This window comes from Pithys albifrons, chromosome 1 (assembly GCF_047495875.1).
Source record: "Pithys albifrons albifrons isolate INPA30051 chromosome 1, PitAlb_v1, whole genome shotgun sequence".
NCBI classification, from domain to species: Eukaryota; Metazoa; Chordata; class Aves; order Passeriformes; family Thamnophilidae; genus Pithys; species Pithys albifrons.
This window is the reverse complement of record NC_092458.1, coordinates 89,067,846-89,090,216: the sequence shown is the minus strand read 5'-3', so window position 1 is coordinate 89,090,216 and position 22,371 is coordinate 89,067,846. Positions and strand designations below refer to the sequence as shown.

General features: G+C 38.0%; 1 protein-coding gene across 5 annotated transcripts in view; it reads left to right on the top strand.

The window, feature by feature from the left end:
• STXBP5L (syntaxin binding protein 5L) overlaps positions 1–22,371 on the top strand; it is a 207,439-nt gene that overhangs the window by 162,876 nt on the left and 22,192 nt on the right. For 2 of the 5 annotated variants that reach the window (XM_071559870.1, XM_071559851.1), the window contains one exon: positions 18,778–18,948. The exons of 2 other annotated variants lie outside the window; for them this stretch is intronic. In XM_071559870.1, coding sequence (XP_071415971.1) covers positions 18,778–18,948 — 171 coding nt within the window. Of the gene's footprint in view, positions 1–6,408; positions 6,460–18,777; positions 18,949–22,371 lie in introns of all 5 variants that reach the window. One more of the 5 variants, XM_071559861.1, reaches the window with a different exon arrangement.

Below are 22,371 nucleotides of genomic sequence, written 5' to 3'. Positions count from 1 at the left end.
TGTTTTCCAAGCTATATTTGAATCTTTAGAATGTGGTATCAGGTGCAATTTTGTAGGCAGTAGCTATTATTAGAACTGCTTTTTGAAACAAGATGTTTCTTTTACTGTGACTGATATTAGTTATTTTTTATAAATTAATGCAAAATTTAATTAATTTTGCTTTGGCATACCTGCTGTACAGCTGGGCAATCTAATCAGCTGGAGTAACTGTACCCTCTAAGGGCTTGGGAGTGGAACTATCTCTTGCTTATGAGCACAACCTTACACCTACGTGAGCCTTTTCACTGACTAACATTTCTTGCTCATGGAACACAACTACACACTCATGGATTTGTTAGGCAGAATCCTTCCAGCCTTGCCTTTGATCTGTTTAAAGTTCATGGCACACAAGCTGTGCAATGGAAGTGTGCGGCGTTCTGTGAGAGCCCCATGATATTTGTGTTTGCAAAACCAGTGGCCACATTCCTCTGCCAAAAATAGACCAAGACTTCATCCTTCAGAAATAGCAGAAACTGAAACCACACTTGACTGCTGAGTGAAGTGATTCAAGTTGCTTCCCAATGAAGGTCCTGTGGATATGACTCCATCACTGACCGATGAGTTTGCAAAGACAGAAGGAACAGAGTTTGATTTGTAGCAATTCATTCTGGTTGTCAGATCATGGTGACATCCATTTTTCGCCTGGCAGTGAAGTGGTACTGGCCCTGAGTATGCACAATGTGTATGCAAATTGCAGACTGCTGGAGGACAGTGGTCTGGGTGGCAAAGACTGCACATGTGATGGCACACTGGTGAGCACCCTCATCCTTAGTTCCATCAGAAGGGGAATGATTTGAGGAACGACAGTGCTGCACTCATGTGCTTTGAGACTCCAAGACAACACCCAGGAAGAATCCATATGTGGCACCAATTGCCAGTGTAGTTTTACATCCAAGAGAGCTATTAGTAACTTAGTCAGATTACCATTCCAATCAGGCCCACAAGAACAGTGTCAGTGAAGGCTTCTTGGAGGACTTGAAAAATCTTCTGCTGCTTCATTTCTAGTCTGATCCTGAACATTGCTTAGAGTGACTGAACTATCTCCATTTCTCTGGAAAATGCATTTTGCCTGTAACATCCTACTGCTTGTCAAGGTGTTAACCTCTGACTAAGCTTCTGCAGAGCCAGCCTAGGTCAACTAAGTAATTCAGCTTTATTGTTTCTCTTCTCCCTGCCTCAATGCAGAATTGGGAATTTGTGTGTTCTATCATTGATATAAACATTGGAGCACTGAGTGAGAGACTCAGTGCTGAAAAGCAGTCCCTATTTCACATTCAGAGTTGGTTTATAATTCAGCACAAATCCAACTTCTTCATTAAGTAATATTTAACTTTTTTCACAAGACTGTCTACTCAAATGTTCCTCCTGTACTATTTACTAAAACATAACTTTGCAGGTGATGTTATTGAAAAATCAGATTTCCGTTCTGAGCAACTTTCAGAATAGAACGTAAAATTAAACCATTTGAAAAATTTTCTGAAATTCACAGTGCCACACAGAGGGTAGCAGCAACTGAATTACCACCAACCTTTCTTTTTAAAAATGGTAGAGAGAGGAGAGGAATAATCCTCCTTAACCACTGGTATCTTGTTTAATTAAATCAGCTAAATGCTATAGTGATGCATTTCCAACTCTATAAAGGAAAGCAAAAAGTTAATAAAGCCATTTGAAAGATTCTGCTTATTTTTGAAAATCTGAGTGGTGGCAATTTCCACTGTAAATGTAATCTGGATGTAGGAATATATATATGTGGAATAACACTGGTAAAAAGTGTGGGGAAAAAAACCTTAAAAATAAAAACCCCAAAACACTTATCTATATAAAACATTTTTAATGAGAACAGTAATGCAGCAAGGCTTGCCATATAGTGGTATTTGATGGCTTAAAACCATAGCCCTAAGAATCTGGTTCTTACTCCTGCGTGCCATGTTCTTTCAGTGGAGAAAGTCAAACTGCATTTTGATTTTTGTTTGTACTTTGGAGGTCAACAGTTAGGGCTTTGTACTACATTTGCTGTCCAGTGGCACATGTGAGCACAGTAGCCCTAAACTTTCATCATATAAGTGGTGCCATATCCAATGCTTGAGTTAATTGCTATATCATGTATTACAGAATTGTACCCATTCCAGTGAAGTTTACTTTTATTTCTATCATCTCATTAGGAAAAGTTATTCAGAGGCTCTTAGGATTATAATATATAGTATAAATCATTATGTATAAATTAATCATGTATGAATAATTATATCCATTACCATTTTAACAATTTATATTGCAGCTTCATATTGAAGCACATAGTTGAGAATACCCTGTGAGCACAAGAAAATTAAACTTTGATAGGTCATTTAGCTTTGTTGTGTGAGATGCAATGGACAGTTTAGACCTCTTTCAAAGAGCAGAAGGAATTTTGTGAGTCTGTTTATAGGAGAATGACTTCTCAAATGTGTGTTCTGAAATGAAAATACATTTGTGTTTTTTCTCAAGAAATCACCTTCTTATTGGGGACTTGCATCAAAAATGGTTTTAAGATTATAAAGCTATGTAAAGGTATTCCCGTGAGCTTTCGAACAGGTCCCTAATGTCAAGATTACAAGTTTTCATACATAGTGTGATTTCCAGGTGCTGCTATCCTGATTCATTTCACTTGTTAAATCTTCTGGGATTAGGCCCATGCCATGCCAAGCTCCCACTTTCCTACATGAAATGTTTTTTAAATAGCTTTCTTTCAAGAAGAATATCACTAAGTTTCTAACAGTTCTTTTTTTAACTTGTGGGTAACTGTAAAGTAGCTGAAGAGATTTGACTCAGTTTGATAATTGTGTTCTACTGGAAAACAAGCTAGAAACTAAATGTTTCAAAAGATTTTTTTTTGTGTGTGTAATACATAGAATGTAATTTATTATGAAACTTGGTTATTGTTAGTACTGCCAGCATAACATTTCTACTTGTTTATATTAAAAAGAATGCTTACTAGTCAGAAAGTAGATTAGTAATTAAAGAGAGGTTAGCTCCTGCAGTGTGGATACAAGGTGCATTTTATCACTATTTCCCATGCGATGGAGTTTCTGACCAGCTGCATTCATGTTTGCTTAAGTTCTTGAGAAGGGGTGTCTATATAGAGATTGGCAAGGAGCAGGAAGCAGTATAAGCTGGCAGAGGGGAGAAAATGGGGGCCTGTGTTTGTGCAGTGGTGTTTGGCTCAGGGGGAGCAGCAGGGGTAGCCCTGGTGCAGCCTGTGGTTCATAGCTCAGGGTTCAAGGGGACCTGAGCTCACCAGCAGGGACCAGCAGTTCCCATGGACAGGGCAGACAGGAGCTAAACAAGGGGCATGGGCAGTTCAGGGCAGGGTTACCAGGGCCAAGCACAGCCTGGTGATCACCAGCCCCATCCATGGACAGAGGAGGATGTTGATCCATGAGTCCAGGTCTGGATCAGCAGGTGCTCTCCTTTAGACCACCGAACAAAAAGGGCTGTCTCTGCCTTGGCTCTGAGCACCAGTAGCCAAACCTCCAGGACTTTACTGCATACCTTGTCCAACAGCTAGATATTAGGCTCTCAAAACCCTGCTTCAGCAGCAGAGTCTGGGTCTGATGTTTCAGAGGGTTAGTCAGGCACAAGCTCCCTAATAGAAAAAGACCTCACCCTCGTTTTTCAATAATATTAAAATCTGTGGCCACAGTCCTGCTGTAATAGCTGAGGGAAACACACCACTGAATGTTATAGCTGTTTGTTGGTTGTGCCTTGGTGTTCCATTGAGAGCCTGACAGGAACCATATGGCTACAGAACAAGATGTCAGGTCAGAAGACCTGGGTGCTTAGCTTAGCTAGCTGCTAAGCTGTACCTGTGAGCTCTTTCTCCTCCCACACTTGGGTAATTTGACTATTAACATTTTAAGCTCTTTTAGGCAGAGGCTGTCTTGCCTTACACTGTAGTATCACAATTTCTGCTGGCTGCCTCCAGCATGAATATAAACAAGTAATGATAGCAAACAACTCTGCTGGCGTCTTGAACCTTCATACTCTACTTCATTCTTAAGTTCAACTGGTTTTAAAAAGCTCTTTCGTAACAAGATATGTTTCCATGCATGATCCTCCTTTATAATCAATGTAAAGATAGTAAAACACACATAATTTAGGTACTCAAAATAGGTTACATAAACTGATCAGAATGTGAATATTATTAATAGAAAGCAATATACTCAACTTTAATCACAGTTAAGTGTGAAAGCACCCAGCTGCTTCTTTTGTTGTTACCCTCCAAGATGTGGTCTGTGGACAGAGATCCATGCTGTGTCCTGGCACAATCATGTCCAGCCATGGAATTGCAGTGGGAAGTGCATGTGATTATTGCATGGCAGCTGTGGCAACTCCCAAATCAAACCTGTTTAGAGTGCTTCAGAGGAATCAGAAAGCCCATACCTTTCATGTGCTGTGTGAGCCTGCAAACAAAATGCTGGGAGCTGTTTCTTGCAGTCCAGACATATGTATCCCAATTTGGGAGCAGCTGTGGCTTATAGCACAAGACACGTAATTCCTGTTGCACACAAACACCTGTAACAAAGAAATAGAAGAGGTTAAACTACCAATTTGTAAACTCAAAGCCAGCATGATGACAGCACTAATGAAGCTCTTTGTTGTTAAATGAAGCTAGATTTTATAGCTTGGAAATATTCCAATTAAATCCCAGTCTGTTAGTAAAGTGTTCTACAGTTTTTCTTAGAAATTGCTTATCCTTTTCAGAGGGCTGGCTAGGCCAGATGTTGTCCTTTCCCTTAAAGGAGATTATATCACAAGTGTTGCTTCTTTCTGTATAGCAAAGCACGGATTTTCTGGAGCAGTATCTTCCATTCACAGTCTGAAAGAGTCTATGACAGCTGCTCAGATAAATTGAATAGTTTTTAAAGGCTGTTCTGAAAGTCAAGCTGCCCTTTGTGTGAGTGCCTGAAATGGGTGTAGGAGCCTGACATTTGGTTTCCACATTAGAAAATTTCATGTAATAGTGTTAGGGATATATATTTTTGATATCGGGCTCTCCTGAAAAGATCTCTTCACCTTGTCCTGAGTTAAAGTGGCAGCTACAAATGAGTTACTGGGATGGCTATGCTGGTTATACTGATGGTAAAATGTTGCTCAAGGGTCTCACGGGCTTCCCTACTCATCCCTGAAGAGAAAAACATCTAACGTAGGTGCTGACTGATATTTACTTCTGCCACATTGCAGGCTTTGTAGTTTATGACACTGCAAAAGAATAAATCAGGAATTTTTCACAGGGATTCTGTGACTTAAAATGGTAAGTGGTTGTTCTGGGCATCCTTCTGACCTAAAAGCTTACTAAATAAAAATAACAAAGAAGTTGTTCCTTATATTCATATGTCCTATTACTCCTGTCACTGTGGTATTTACCATGTGTGATCTTCTTCAGAATTATAATAGTTAGCTGACAAATATTTGATTGTTCACTTGTGGTAAGAGGCAGTATGGGAAAGCTAGAAAACCATGTGAAAAAAGTACTGAATGAATACAAAATGAAATAACCAAATTGGAAATTAAGTCTTCTGAATAATTAATAAAAGGTTTCTTAAGGCGTTCTTTTGATAAATTTAATGCCATTTTGACTGCTACTACAAGACATGCTTCATTTCAGTTCTCTGGTGTTCATTGTTTGAAAATGTGCTTGTGTGTAAGGAAATGAAAACATTTTTGAACAGAAGCAAAATTATAGTTTTGTTGCATAATTGGAGCATAACAAATAATTAAATCTTCACTAAATTGAGTGCAATATTTTGATTACTAGATAACACCACATTATGTCCTGAAGCTGCTGTATTTCGTTTCTGTGCAATTTGTCTTCCTTTCCGTAATGTTACAATAATACGTTGTGACTCCATTACCTGTGCAATATGCCCTCTCTTTTTCAAATGCTATCTTGAGGTATGATGTCATCTGATCTCATAATTTCATTGCACCCTCTTATTAAATCAGTTTGCAGGTGTTTAAATATTTGTGATATGCTGCATAACCAGCATTTGCAATATTTGCCTTAACCTCATTTGTGGTTTCTTTTTTTATCATTCCTGTCACCACAAGGTAAGATATTGCAGCACACAGCCAAAGCTGTGTAAAGCACCATTCACTTCTTGACAGCTGGAGTAATGTTTTTTTCCAGTGCTTCTTTGTTCAGTTACGTTTACTTTGCTGAATGGTGTAAATGAAAATATTTAAACCATAATTCTGCCTTTATATGCTGATTGAAAGAAAAATGCTACAAATTTGCAACATGGTTTTAACCAGAAGATGGCATGTTGTTTTCCCTCGCTCCTTTTTCTTTCTTACTTATTAACAACTGCCTTTCTCCTTTTTCTGTTGTTTCAGTTAAAGGATCAAGAAAGTTAAGTCTGCCAACAGATCTTAAGACTGATCTTGGTACGGTAGGCGAAAGCCAACAGCTTTAAACTTCCTTACATTCATTGGCAAAACATTCTACCAACTGATTCATGAGATAACACAATAACCTCAGAGGCTTTGTCTGAAAAGGCTTTCTAAAAACCACCTATTAACCCATACAGTTCTGTTGGCAGCTCTCAGCATTTTGCTTGTTTAATATTCATTTATTCCATGTAGACATTAATTGACAATCATTACACACTGCGTGTGTAATATTTTACTATGAAAAGGCTCCAGAACTTTTTACCCATTTGAGCCATTAAAGCTGGTTGTCAGTGAACTCTGCCTACAACACCCAATGCATGCGCTGGTCTATTTTGTTTATTTGGTGTACAATTCTGTGCCACAACAGTGATAAGACGGTCAAACATCTATAATTTATGGTGTCTTTGAACTTCTGAGAAGTCAGATCAGAAATCAGTCATTTGTCTCAGTCCTCTCCTTGAGACTTACCTCAGCCAAATGTTAAATACGTGATTTGCTGTAATCTTTTTTATCAATTCTTCTTTAATATTTCAGTGGAAATGCATAGTGAGAGCAGAAATTTCACCTCGAAAAACCTAAAAATGAAAATTCAACATCTTGCACAACTTAAAAATGTCTTGGGCAGGTCATGCAACACCTTCTTAAACATCCTTGTATTTGGGTTGGAATGTGTGCTTCACACAAACATTCATGTAATTGTTCTATAAATGTTCTCAGTCTCAAGGAGTCCTTTCTAGTTTTGCTCTCATGGGAAGTTTCTCATGTAAGATGACTGAAAAAGCCATATAGCCATGCCTCATTACTTGGAGTGTCGTTTTAGAGATAAAAATTGAAATTGGATCGCATCCTTGCATAACGCAGCTGAACTTAATTTCTGTCACTGAGAATCATGTGCATGTATTAACCAATGTAGCACTTGTTCCCCAAGGCAGAAGTCAGATGAATAAAAATGTCTTTCACATTATAAATGATCGAGGAACTTGGAAAACTGCTAATTACTCCTGATAAAGTACATAAATATTGGAAAATTCAATGCAGGTTGTGCAGGTTTCAGCATATGGAGTGATTTAGTTGAAATAAATTACTCCTTTAACAGTGACGTTTGAGAAACTTGGAATGTAGGAATATACCAAGCAAATTTTGGAGTGGAAAATTGTAATATTTCTAGTACTCCAAAAAGCTAAAAGGAGTGATGTAGACAGCTATAGATCTGTAAAATTAATATTTATCACCAAAAAATTGGGCAGCTATTAAGAGGGAAGGTGAATACTCACAGTATCAAAATAGCTATAGGGTAGGATCTAAGGCTAAGCCATATTCTACAGATCAAACTTCTTTTTGTTAGTGTTATAAAAATACATTGTCTTGAAGGACACAACGCATGAAATAGCTTTAAATCCTGGATCATAACAGAAGAAAAAGATAAAGCACAAAAGACTGGATTTAAAGGTTTTTAGAAAAGAAAGAAACATACCATGGTAACTAGAATCGGTGAGGGCTTTACCGTGTAATATAAAAAAGTTGCATATTGGAGCAAGAGCTGCCTTACCATCAGCTTTCCTGTCATCTTGTAGGAAGTGGGACAATATTGTAAGCCTTGCCTAGAATACATTGACAAACTGCAGGCAGATTTATGTTTAAAAAAACCCACACACCACACCCCCCACAAAACCCCATGGACTGGGGAGCAGGGTAAAAAGTCCAAAAGGTAAACAAAATCAACCCAAGAGCATAGGAAGCATGATGGTCCATCTTAAACATGACATACACAAGGAAGTTGGAAGATTAATGAAATGCATAGTCCTGTCTGTGATTTTGATTTCAGAATAGTTGTTTCTAGCATTCCTCTATTTACTTGTATTCGTTATTTTTTAATAATGAAGAACAAACTCGGTATAAACTCAAGGGTATATTCAACATCTTGCAGAAACTAGTGGAACTCCATTAGCTTCCAAAGATTCATACACACTGAAAGATATGATCAAATTGTCACTTGAGCATTCTGTTCATTGTTAGTTCTGCACCAATTGGGTGCCCTGTGCTCATATTGCCAAGAAGCTAAAGATAAAGCAAGTGGAAGCAGCACTCAGTGTATAAGCTGGAAGTTACTCATGGATAACCAACTGCAGAGGAAGGTTTAAAAAAGAAAAAAAATAGAAGAAAAAAAACCCTTCAGTTCTTATTCATTACTGTCTTAGAAGGACAAAAGATTCCTGTTAGCTATTCTAGCCATTAAAACTGTGCTGAATTATAGATTGCTTCATTTACAACAGGCTGGAAAAAGCCTCTCTTCCTCAATATAAGGAGCTACATTTAAATAAGAGTTCCTGGAAAAGGTGATGAATAATGTCTGCATTTCATTTACTTGTGCTCCAAAATGTCCTGGCTACACTGTCAGAGCTCTTCAAGATTATTTATGCAATCTTTGGCTGTTGCCTAAGATTGTACCCACAGTCTGAATATTCAGGGGATAACAATAGCTTTTGGCCCACACTTCTTGTAAAGATATTCAGGTCACCACTTTCAAATTATAAAATATTGCACATCCCTGCCATTGGCTCTGGCTCATAGCTTTTTACAGAGTGCTGATACATCGCCTCCTCTCAGCACCAACTGCAGCTAATTGGGAAATACATTAGCATTTGGCAGCTACAGTTCTGTTCCCTTCTTAGGATCTGGCTCATGGAATGTCCTTGCGTTCACTTTACTTTGAATTGTAATAGTAGAGGTGAGGTAGAAGTTAAATCTATTTCTGGTGGAGGTCTTGCAGTACTGGGAATTGCTTGGGGAGTAGTTTGTTAGCATTTAGGGGAATAATGTGTGAATGATGACTCAGGGTGTTCTTATTAAACCTTGTCAGGATTTTCTTACTTAAAGGTACTTTGAGACTCCACTTTATAGGACCGATCAAGTTGACATCAGCTCCTTTTTATTTTGATGTTGTGATTATTATCTGTCCTTGCTGAAGAACTTGTCACCTGTGGATGCCACATTTCCACACAGAAAGGAGTGGTATGGTATATGTGGGATACAATGAAACTTCTTGGTAGTTTTAGCCACTACAGACCACAGTAACCCAGTGGTTGTCTGAGATGGCCAGAAGGAAGATGTGACAGTGCTGTAATTTCTGTACAGTTTCCCTATTATCCTTCAGAGGAAGCTCTGACTGAAAACATCTCTGTTTTTGAACCTAATAATGTTTCCCAAAGTTCTCTGAAACGATCATCTACATTACCTTGCAGTGATGTGAATTGTCTCGTTTTATCGAACGGAGAATCTGAGATATATCCAGACATATGCAACTGCTTTTGAATGAGAGTTTTCTAACTTTGCTTCAGCAGCCACTTTAAGCATCAGCTTGTATTTTTCTTTCAGAAAGTATTTCAGTATTTCTGCTCATTTCTTTGGAAGCTTTCATAGTTTCCAGCTGATCACAGAGAGCTCAACAGAAGCCCTAACTAAAGATGGAGATAATCAGTAACTGCTGATTTGTCTATAATTCCTATGAACAGATGGTTTGACTTCAAGGAATTATGCCCTCACCTAGACTTTATTAATCAAACAAAAGAAAATGCAAATACAAATAGATATCTTTTGTTTCTTCTTGCTAAGCTGTGATCTTAAAAAATTTAATATAGTTTCTTATGCTTTCTGCAGGTAATTGTAAGCAGCGAATGAATTCTTTGCCAGGTCAGAGTTAATGTCTTCCATTTCATACCACAGTGAAAAACTAGAAAAATCACCAAATAAGCTCATTTTTTTTCCAAGGGCTTGAGAGATATCTTCTGATGCAGACGCCCAAGAACTTTAATTCTGAAAGTTGGGTTCATAACACATACTTGTAAAGATCAGACAAAGGAGCTGTGGTTACAGGTCTGTATTTCATTTTGTCTATTTTGTTAAGAGGTTTGTGGGATCCCTTTGATTTATGCATATTGTAATAGAATTCTAAGATGAACATATCCACCATTTAATGTCTTTGTGTTTCATTGCCAGGGAAGTGTCACTTCCTGGATGCTCCCAAGCCTATGACACAGTACCCGAATATCATAAGGAAAACCTCATTTCACTTTTAAGGATGAGCAGTGGGGTTACAGAAATTCTTGCTTTAAGTTTTCAAAGTATTTAAAGCAGATTTTAGGCACTCACAAAATTTTGAAGTCTTGAATCTGTTTTTGCTTTCTACTGTATTGGACAAACTGATGGATTTTAAGTGGAGCATTCTGTATTGGGGTTTTCTGGATCTGTTTTGTGTTTACTTTGCTAAAGAACTTTCCAGATATTTTGAAATCATATGAGTTGCTTTCCTCTTTGGTATGACATTTGTGGAAAAGGCAATTGGTACATCCAGCTGTACCAATGATTTTCTTTAATTGTTTGGCAATATGTATTGAAAAATATTTGTATTTTTGCAAGATAAGGATTTTATGGACTGTCTAGTGTGTCTTCTTCCAGAAGAGTAGAGTAATTTTTTTCTGCTTTTCAGTCTGAAAATACCATCTGAATTGAGGAACCATCTGAACTCTGCTTGTAGTTAAAATCACAGCATAGTTTTGGTTTGAAGGGACCTCTGCATGTTGTCTAGGCCATCATCCTGCTCAAAGCAGGTCTAACTAGACCTGATAAGTCAGAGCAGTGTCCATTCAAGTCTCAAATGCCTCCAAAGGTGGGGGATCCACAGCCTCTCTGGAAGACCTCTTCCAGTATTTGAACATTCACACAGGAAAAGAGTTTTTCCTAATATTGAACGAGAATGTTCCATGTTCTAGGCTGTGTTGTCTGGCTCTGTGTGCTCCACATACCCAGATCAGGTAGTTGCAGACAACAATAAGGTCTTCTTGTTTTAAGGCTGAAAAAGCCCCAGTCCTCAGTCTCTCCTCTCACATCATGAGTGCCACCCTCCTCAGCAGCCTGATGAACTCATGCCTGTCAATCTCTTGCCTCTAATGGGAAGCCCAAATCTGGGCACAGCACTTGGTTTGCAGTCTGACAAGTGCTGAGCAGAGGGGAAGGATTTCATCCCTCGAGCTGCTGGTTAAGGTCCTGTTGGTTCGGTGGAGGATGCGCTTTGCCTTTTCTGCTGCAAGTTTGATCACTATGAAGATACAAAACATTATATGTTGGACTAAAGTCTTTTCCATATACAGAAGTGGTTTTAAATCTTTGACCTTTCTGCAATTTCACAGCTTCACGTTTGGATTTTGATATTCTTTATCTAGGACCCTACTAGACAAAAGTCTCTTAATTCTGCTGAAGGTCAAATGCAAGACAGCATCAGTTGTTTCCTTCATTAAATGAGAAAAGGTTTATGGTCTAAAATCTTTAGAAGATAATCTGTATTAAAGGACATGTTAGCACTCTGCCAGTCCAAATAACTAGAATTTTAAAAAAGAAAAATCAACAGGAACTGACCAGCAATCAGTTATTACAGAAGAACAGACATGTGCTCTGTGGTTATATTTCAAATGCTGCAGAAAGGGACTGGTTCTGAATTCTAATGCTTCCAGATTAAAAAAACAATCAAACAAAAACACCAACCAACCAAACCAAAACCAAACCAATCTACTTGGGAGATATAACAAGCAACTAATTTAAAGGGAAGGTAAGTGCTTTAAACTATCCAAATGATACTCTACCAAAAAGATTATACCTAATATACTTAAATGTCATCACAAAGGAAAGGCAGTGAAATTTGTTAGCTGAAACAACAAAACAAGCTGTATGGATCACCATACATTTAAAAGCTGATAATAACAAAGTGATAGGCAACTCTTAGGCTCACAATGTAACAGATACACCCTGTTCCTATGTTCTTTGTTTTTACTTCAAGAAGAGTTCCTTACTGAGCACCTCAAAGGTAAGTCATCTACCACTCCTTTCAAGCAATGCAGACACATACATAGTATTCTTTCGTTCTGTGGTCTCTGTGCGCTTCCTGGGTTGTAATACCCTCCAGCAGTCAGGACCTGGGGGAGACAGAGATTTACCAGACCTGCGTGGACCCAGAGGTGTCTGCAGCAAGTAACTTGGGTTAGGGTTGAGATCTCACACAGACTGTCATCTGCAGGCAGAGACTCAAACATAAGACAGTTCTCTCACCTGGTTTGGACTTAAAGTAACATCCAAAGTCTTAGTAACTGACCTGTGTGTACAAGCAGAGGAATATTTAGAAAATAATAATTTTCCATGTATAATTATTTTGGCATCAAAGTGATAACAAAGAAGGATGAATAAGAACTCTAAATCAGAAGTTATCAACTATAAAATCTGTTTTTGCAGCATTAAAACATGAATGTGTGATTATTACTAGTTCATTTATTTATTACAATAACCTGGTATGAAACCTGTCACAAAATCTACGATGTGTACTGTTAACAAGTTTGGGAAAAGGATTTTTTTATAATTCTTTGATTGCTGCATAGAAATTATGTCAAAGGTTAATTATATTTGGAATGCCTTTTTGATGATGTCTGTACCTTTTTCTGTTGAGCATTGGAAAGCAAATTATTTATGTATTAACATCAATGGAGATGTGCTATCTCTATTATTTTGGGTATCCTTAACTGTATTTAAAAACAATGATTTTTGTAAAGATCAGAGAAAGAATGTCTGGAAGAAGATTCTGATTAGAATAGATGACAAAAACACTTGGAATTCTGTTACATCTTTTTCCTTCATTTCAGATGGAAGGGTGAGGATTTGTTTGCCAAGCCTTCAGTTCATATGTGTCATGCTTTATTTTTATCATGTTTAAGTTGAAAACTGTTTCAAATCCAACCTCTTTGAGGAATTTTTCATTTTCAAAACCAGAGAATTGATGCCATGTTTTCCCATCTTGAAAACAGAGGTGTAAAGCTACACCAAGGGGTGCTCAGGACTAGTTGTTATCTATGTCTTGTGGTTCCTCCCTTCTGCATCTTTCAGTGTTGTCTTCTGTGCAGCTCAGGATGTATCATGTTTCATGCTTATGTTTCAAAATCAAATCAAGTTTTCTGTCTTGTGTTTATTGCACAAAGCATAGCAACCATTTATGTGTAGATTATGCTGTTGAGGCACTGAGTGCTGTGTACCTCGTGAGACAGACAGTCCAATAGTGTGGTGTTGGACGATCACTAGAAATTCAGCAGAGGAGTCTGAGGAGCAGAGCTACATCCAAGTAGTCCAGAATTTTCCCACTAGTCTGTGGGAACAAAGCTAGACTTGTTTTTAGGTTTGCACTGCCAAGTTTGGTTTTAAAGTATGATAATTTAGAGGTGTTGTTATGGCATGTGATAATATATTCTTAGTGCTCTTCATTTGGATAGTGTTTATTTTGTACTTTGGTTTCATTGTTCATAATAGCAGCCAAAAATCCAGGTTTTAAAAATGATCTGCCAGTGGCAATGCACTTAATGTTCTCAACTACTTCACACTATTTTATTTCTCTGAAAAACACTTCTGTTCACACTGCTTTTAAAGAAATGGTGATTTGTAGGGTCACGCACATGATAGGAGTTCATTACCTTAATAGGGATACCATTGTATTACATAGGCAATAGGCAATATATTACCAGGACAGCATAGTAGAGTCATAGTGTGCACCTGAATATACTAGCAGTATGTCATTAGGGAAATGCTCCCTTCCTCTTCAAACTGATGAAGACATGATGGTAAATATACCTCTTCTCATTGGGCTTACACCTTCTCTCCTACCTGACTGACAGAACTGCACCAATAGAATATTGGTCCAGACTTTGTAAGGGATTTTCTTTTAAGAACTTTAAGAAATTTGTTAAAATTCTGAGGTGTCAATCTATATTCTCACAAATGAATGATCACACTATTATATAAATTTTGGTTACTTTACATGCAAGCCTGAGACTGTTCTTGAGGTTGTTTGTACTGCTTTGAGATTTCTTTTTTCCTGATTTCGGTGTGTCTCTCTTTGTTGAGTAAAAATAAAGGTTAGTCATCCCCGTAATTGTTACTCAAAATCTAATTTATTGGTAATACACAAAAATCCCCCAGTGAAAACAAATGGACTTTTCTTCCCTTTAATGGTAGAGGTTGTATTCTTCAACAGCTGTTGAGGAGATTCTCTGGGAATTACTTTTCACATTCTTTCTGCTCCTATTAAAACATCCCTCTCTAGTCCTCTTGTCTGCTCTTTTATTAATTACTTCCTTAAAACTTCAGATGATATTATAATGCTTCTAATAATTCATATTTAAGTTCCTTTGTTTTCAGCCTCTCTTACATCATTAGCAAGAATTGGTTTTCAGCTAGTTTTCCTGTGTGACTTTATCCCTTTGTTAAAACTTAAAGAATAGGTTATTCATATTTGTTTCTGAATTCTTATGTATAGCGTAAAAAATTGCTAGGCAGTAACTGCAAATGAGTGTTTCTTCTTTTTTACTGCCATTTTCAATACATTTGATTTTAACAGGTGTTCAACTTTTCACTAGTAAATTGTTGGTTCCTTTTGGGTTTTTTGCAGAGGTCCCCAAGTAGTTTAAAACAGTTGTATATTTGTAATCAGGCTGGTTGTGTAACATACAGTTACGATGTGTAAACTAAAATCAGCATGTATATATAATCTCCTTGTGCAATACGCCTCAAACAAATTTAGATTAATTTGAGGCTGTCTAATGTAACATCTTCAGCTCCTCTTATTCTCATCATCTCACTGGTATTTTGTGTGACACTCTTGCTTTACATCCAGCCCAGTTCTCTTGCTTTTTTTTGCAGTTTGTGAGATGCACTTGGCACTAACTGGTGTTACTGTTTGGTAACCAGGATAGCTCAATCATTTTTAATTTGTGTGGGTAAGGCCATGGGCCCAGGTAAAGGCAAACCACCAGGACACACACTGTAGAAACAGCACATGGAGAACATTAGAAAATTTTATGTCATTAATTTCTTTTTTATATATTTTAATACATCTTAAATAAAATGTGTTACCAACTGCTTTATTAAACCAATAGAGTTAAACCAGGATAAAATGGACTAAATGATAACCTGCAATGATTACTTCCAGTGGCTTGCATGAGCCTTAAATTTTTAAACTGATGATCAGAATAGCTACAAACTGAGCCCTGGAAGTTTATCTCACTCTCCGCATACAGGAGGGAAAGGCTGCTCCCCTGGCAAAGTGGGATAGCTCTTACACAGTCAGGAGACAGCTTCAAGGAGAAGCTCCACTCAGCCCACATGCCCCAGTATAGTGCAGTGGTGTGGGAGGGAACTGCTGAAGGAATCCAGGAGCACTAGAGAGTGTAATGCAAATTCCACTGACCTCATGGATGGCAGCACCCATGGATAGGGATAGGAGGTGATGGAAAACACACAGAAGTAGAAAAGAGAAGGGGAATTTTGTGCAACGTTTTCTTCTTCAGCAACTATTCTTTGCCTCTTCCAGAAGAAGAGGGAGCTGGGAGCTGTTGCACTGCTGTATCACCAGCACAGAGCAATCCATGCACTGCTGACTAAGTACCAATGTTAATGTCTCTGATATCCACTGATGCTCCATATCAATTAATATTTCTGAGCTGAGAAAAGCCCCAGTGACCATGTGACAATAGCAGTAATCCAGCAAGGATGAAAGTTAAAATGCTGTTCTTCCTTACAAATCAAACAAAGCTGGAAAAAAGCCATGTTTTATAAGCCTCCTGTATGTATTCTTTGGAAGCCATCTGTCATGTCAAAGGAGAATCAGTTGACTTAGGTCTCAGAGGGCTACTTAATCATTGCAGTCATTTTGGAAAAGGCCAAAAGCTTGAACATTCTCAGTCTCATTTAGGAAGTACTCTGTAGGAAACTAGTACTTGTTTTTCTTGTCACTTTTCTTGCACACTTCACTTTTTTTCAGACAATGTGGTAAGGAACCCTTTCTTAAATAGTGCATAACATTTCTTTAACAATGTTTTGTATTTTTAAATACACACATAGAATTTTCTCATAGATTTGAGTGGTCTTTATCTCCTGGATTGTTATCTGTTCCTCCAGAAAAGTGTTGCAGTCATGATTCCCATAACTATCTTACTCTTTTTACAATGTCTTTTTGTTTTTACAATCAAAGGCTTGAAAACCTGCATTGCTTCTTGTTGTATACATTTAAAAATAATCATACATCATCAGAGGCAGAGGACAGTGTCAGAAGATAGAAAATTTTGTAGCAGATCACTAAACTCCATTTTTCTGTTCATTGCTGTAGCACTCACTAAAATTTCACCAACGGCAGTACTTGAAGGGGTAGCCCTACAGCTTCTAGGATGAAGCCTGGGGGGGTTTCTGCCCAGGAACTGGCTTTGTTTATTCAGAAAGGTATTGTCAAAATAGCTAAAGGACTTTAGGTACCCACATCCTAATGATTGTTTTTGTTTAATGTGGGCCTTTGAAGGTAACTGAGACAAGCGAGCATACTGAGAGAAACATAGCAGCATTTCTCTTAGAATGTGGCACAGTGAATAGGGGACTCACTGTATTGTGGCCATTCTGTACAGCGTTCAGGCAAAAGGACTCACAAATGTTGTTGATGTTTCTATAGAATATGATTCTTTTTCACTCTGTTATGTTCCTCACCACTTCCTAGGATCCCCCTGGAGGTAATTAGATATCATGCTGAAACACCTTCACACAAACTGAATTTTGAAGAAAGGAAGCAGCTGGATGAGGATGTGACTGTTGCTGAGGTTGAACAGTCAGCCTGTGCCCTTGAACAAAGCCCCTCAATCTCAAAGGACTTTCTGCTGAAATATATGAATAGTGCCAGCTTTTTTTGGAAAATTTCCTAACTAAAAATTGAATGAGTCATCCACATCAGTTTTACATCTGCTGTTAGCTCAGTTAATAGCCATTTATTAAGGAAACAAGATAAGAATCATGGAAGTTGTGTCTCCTACAGTGCTATTTCATTATGCTGTACAGATACTAAATCGCTTTCTAATTTGTAATACTGAACAATTTTTTCCAGCTTTGTTCAATAAGACTGAACTGCTTTCACGTGGAAAGGGCATGGCTTGCACATTTGAAGACTGCATATAACAGCACACTATATGTACTAATCACTATAGAATCTGAATATAGAGTCTGAACATAGCAATAGCTTCTTATAATGTACAGTGGAGCTATCATGGCATAGTAACCAAGAAATAAATTTATCTTGGTACAGTAACATTCATCTTCTCCTTGGGTACAATACAAATCAAAGACAGTTGACTGAATATGATACTTATATACAAAGTCTTAAAGACTAATCTCAATCTCAGAGATAAATAACCTGAAATTTAAAGTTAAGGCAGAAACTCCAAGCTTGACCTTACCTATACTATTGAGCTTTTACAGTTTTGAATAAAATACTCAGTGGCTTTGCATGAATCTGAATTTCTGTTTAGCTTATTATCTCCTGTTTACTTAGATTAACTTGCTGGCCAAAACTGACTCAGCTGTACCTGGGTGTGTATCCTTTCATGTGCTGAAGGGGAAATTGTGCTAATTCTTCTCACGTTGCCTTACTCGGCATGAGAGGAGGAAGAATGCTGTGCAAATGTTTTATAGTCCAGTCCAGTTCTGAACTCTAATCTAAGGCCTGAGCAGTGGATGTTGTGGTTTAAAGTCCTGTGCCAAAGAACAGAGGAATGTAGGCAGAGTTTGAAGCAGCCATGTCTTGTTTCTCACCCCATCAGACAGCAGCATGTGTTATGCTGATTGGCCACAGCCTCTCACAGGGGTCCAAGGACTTGGCCTCATATCTTTAGATCTGTAGCAGACAAATCAATTGAACAGCACTTGGTTTCCTTAGCAGTGAAATAAATCTATGTGGTATATAAAGAATTAAATACTTAACAACATGATGGCGAGTTTTATAATTATCCCAAATAGTGGCAGTTAAATGCCTCTTTCATGCAGCTTTGAGTCAGGGAGGGAAATAGTCTAGCTCTGAATTCTGTTCTGTAGAAAATTATACTTGCAGTACTTTATGAGAGAAAAAAGGAAAGAAAATATTCAAACTTACTTAGTATCTGCTAGGAGACACAACATCAGGGCTGACAGTGTTGCCAGCAGTACCTTGTTAAATTGCCTTTGTGCATAGGTCAACAAAATGCTGTAGGATCTGCAGCTCTAAGAACATACCAGTTCTGTGTCCCTTGGAATTTTCAAACTATACCTTAAAGATATGGTGAGTTATTCTTCACATATACACAATGGGTTGGTAAAACAAACAAGTAGCTATTCTCAGAAGGGAACATCAGAATATCAGAGCATACCTCACTCCTCCATCCTGGATTTTGGGAGCTGAGACTTTACCTAGCACCTGTTACATTCACTTTCCAGATCACGTGAATGGTCACTGTACAAGTCCAACATCCCAGAGCTGCAGCTCAGGAAAACGCCTTTCCAGTGCAGATGTCTCCAGAGCAAACCGCCGCGGGCCTGGGAGGCCCCCCTTCAGAAAAGCCCAGTCTGCTGCCTGCATGGAGATTTCTCTCCCAGTCACCACAGAAGGTGGGTGGCAATGAATACTTTGCTAGGTATTCATGAATCTCTCACGGGGTGTGACAACAGTGAGTTTAGCATGATCCTTGTCCTAGTCGTCGCCCTCAGCTGCTGTCTCCATCTGACTGTGGAATTAGGAGAGCCCCTGTGTGTTGGTGTTGTTACTAACAAGGCTGCTCCTGAGCTCTGTGCTGCCTGGGGATGCTGTGCTGAACCTCACCCAACTCCTGCAGCATCCCCTCGCCTGGATGGACTGGGTGCTTTGCTCTGGAGAAGGGAGTGCTCACAGCACTGTGTGCACAGTTCCTGTGCCAGCTGGTGGTACTAACATTTTAAACTCTCATTGTCTCTACTTACCAAGTCTGAAAATGAGTAAGATATTTTTAGAATGTGAGTTCAGGCTTTGCATATAGATATATATTTATTGGTACTGAAGACTATAAAATTCCATGATCCCTGACCATTGTTAACAGTAAGATTATAATCCATAATTAATTTTTTTAAACTTAGAACACATTTCTTCCTTTAATCCTTGAAAAAACAGTTTTCAAATCTTGATCTACCTGAATGCTGAGTCTCAGTGAAATTGAGAGTTAGAAAGTGGACCACTCTGGCAATGCTTTCTGCTTAACACTTCAAACAGGCACATTTTAATTGCAGCAGTGCCAGCTATTTCACCACTGATCGTTTAAGTAGGAGGATTCAGCTGACACGTTCTTCTTCAATCTTGATAGTGTTCCCACTCCATGGTTGGTGTCCTTGCCCTTTGTGTTCCATACCTCCAGCTGCCCTACGTTCTTACAATAGAGCAATGCCTTGTCTGTGCAAAAAAGCTTCAGTCTGTCAAAAAACTGAGAAAGCATAGCATCAAAATAAGTGGTGGAGGCCTGTAGTGTTGGTTGTGTTCAATTTCGGTAATAGTGTTTAAATGACATAAAAGATAATCTAATATTTTAAGAATAAAATAAATAATGTTAACAATTAAGTCTCTTAAAAATCCAGGGTTCATTTTTAACCAAGTTGCAGAATAACTTCCTAAGTGACTAAAATAATAATCTCCTGTGGCTGTTGTCTGGGCTGTAGTATAATTTGTGACAGGCAGTCAACAACAACTTGACCCTAACTCTGTCCTATGAGGAGCATTTATATCCTAACCCGCCCACCTGCAGAGGTGTCTGCACCACAGAAGTTCTTCACAACCAGAAACAGTATTCCTTGAATTTTATGGTTGGTAATGGAGACAGAGCAAGGGGAATTCTATGACTCAGACTATCTAATTTTGTATTTTTAAATGCCAAGTGTTGGAAATATCTTTGTTACTAGTGGCAAATTGCTTGAATCTTTGATTTTTTTTTTTTTTTTACTTTATGGTAACATAAAATAGCAAATTTTTTCCTCCATATTAGTTACTGATATGAATATAACATAATCCTTTCATCTAACTCTCTTTATGCACCACGCAAATATGGTAAGTACCATTGCCATGTAATAGCTCATGATGGAAAATATATCACTGCCACAGTACTTTCTATTGCTGTGTGGTTTTCTTCATCCTGTGTAGTTCCAAACTCTTCTGCAACTCTTGCAGGCAGGTACTGCTGCAATATCAGCACTACCTGTACATGTTGAGGCCACAGTACTACCTAATCCTTTTAGGCTTCTTTTCTTTTTGCCTCCCATCCTCCCAGAGTAGGTTGAGTCACTGGCAGACAGAACCCACAGCCCTCTAGAGTCTCACTAACCCTTGAATATAATACATTTGGTAATACAGTGCTACTTTTGATGGCATGATGATGCTTTCTGTATCATGAAAGATTCACTTTCTGTTGTTCATCACCAATTACAATACCTATTGGGTTAATATCAAAGTACATACCTTTTAGAGAGAGTCATCTAACTACCTTTCAGGCTCCAGAAGTAAATTAAAGTGACAAAAAAATCCCTATTTAAAAGTATTAATGATGTCCTTAAATAGTATTACAACTTTCAGTAAATTCAGTGAAACAACTGTTGCAAGAGTGAGCCACACTTCTTGCTCTTCTCCCTGATCTGTGCAGTGTGACTGACATTCCACTGTTCTTCAGGTATCTTGAATGTCTAGACACACTGTTTCGTTGAGTGGTTTGATGTATTTCTAAAGGTTTTTATACTAAATAATATGGTGGAAGGTGGTAAGAGCCTTGAAAGATTCTTAGTCTGGGTGAGGGAGTAGGAAGATGAGAAGATTTGAGAAAGAGTACACTGAGAATAAGAATTCTCTCTCAACTGTGAAACTGCCTTTGATCAAAACCTTCTACTCGAGCTGTTCCAAAAAAAAAATTTAAAAATCCTCTCTCTGCTAAGAATTTATTGGCTACTTAGGACCATATGCTGCAACAAACGACAGATGTATTCCCAAGAAATTAATCCCTTTTTCTATTCTCATGTGGCAAATCAAGATACATATTTTATGTCCTAACTAGAAAGGTAGTATTCCAGGTTAGAATTTGCTGGAATTTTATTATTCTACCCAAGTAGAATTTTGATTAGATTTTGCTATCTCAGTAGCATTAAGTCTTTGTGTGGCAATAAATGGTTTTTACTTTTTTTAAGCCTGTCTCTAAGGCACTGATAATACTTGGATTTTTTTTTATAATGCTTCCAGTTCCTGCTCCTTACAATCTCTTCTATTTTATTTGATTAAAAAGATAATATATTTTGGTGAGTAATCATAAGATATCTATTAGAATAATAAATGAATCTCCTCCTCTCACACTGGAGTTCAAAATCTGCTTATTTAAGTCTGATCTTCTGGTACAATAGGAATTGTATTTTCAGCATTTTCATCAAGTGTATTTTTAAGCAACTTTCACACAATAAATTATTTTGAATTCATTCCTGTTAGCTGATTGTCAGGATTTTGCTGACTCTCACCTTTTTACTTGGGCAGGATTCCTGATGTAGAAAAACATTTTTCAAGAATGTCTTTGCAATGATGAATCATAGGAAGAAAATGGAGGGGAGTTGTCTTGTTTTCTGCTGCTTGAAATATTGTGAACTGCTCAGGTTCATAAAGTGCTGATGTTTCTTCCATAGCCACAGAACAATAATTCAAAAGCCAACTGACAGAAGCAGAGTGGTGGTGTCTATGTGAGCATTGATGTTACTGCTCAAACCTGAGTGTTTCCCAGTCTCCTCAGCCTTGCTCATGCTCTTCAAAGTGTTACATGCAGTCCTGTAGTATCCTCTGGTTTCAAAAATGCAGTACCCTCATGGCTACAGTAATGAATTCTGTAGTGGCTCAATATTATATATATTTAATTATAGCAAGAAATTAGAATCCTTCTAGTTCTTAATAGCATATTATTAGATATAAGGAAGAGGGGTTTTTGACAGTGAAGGTGTTGAAACACTGGAACAGGTTGCCCACAGAGATGGTGGATTCCTCATCCC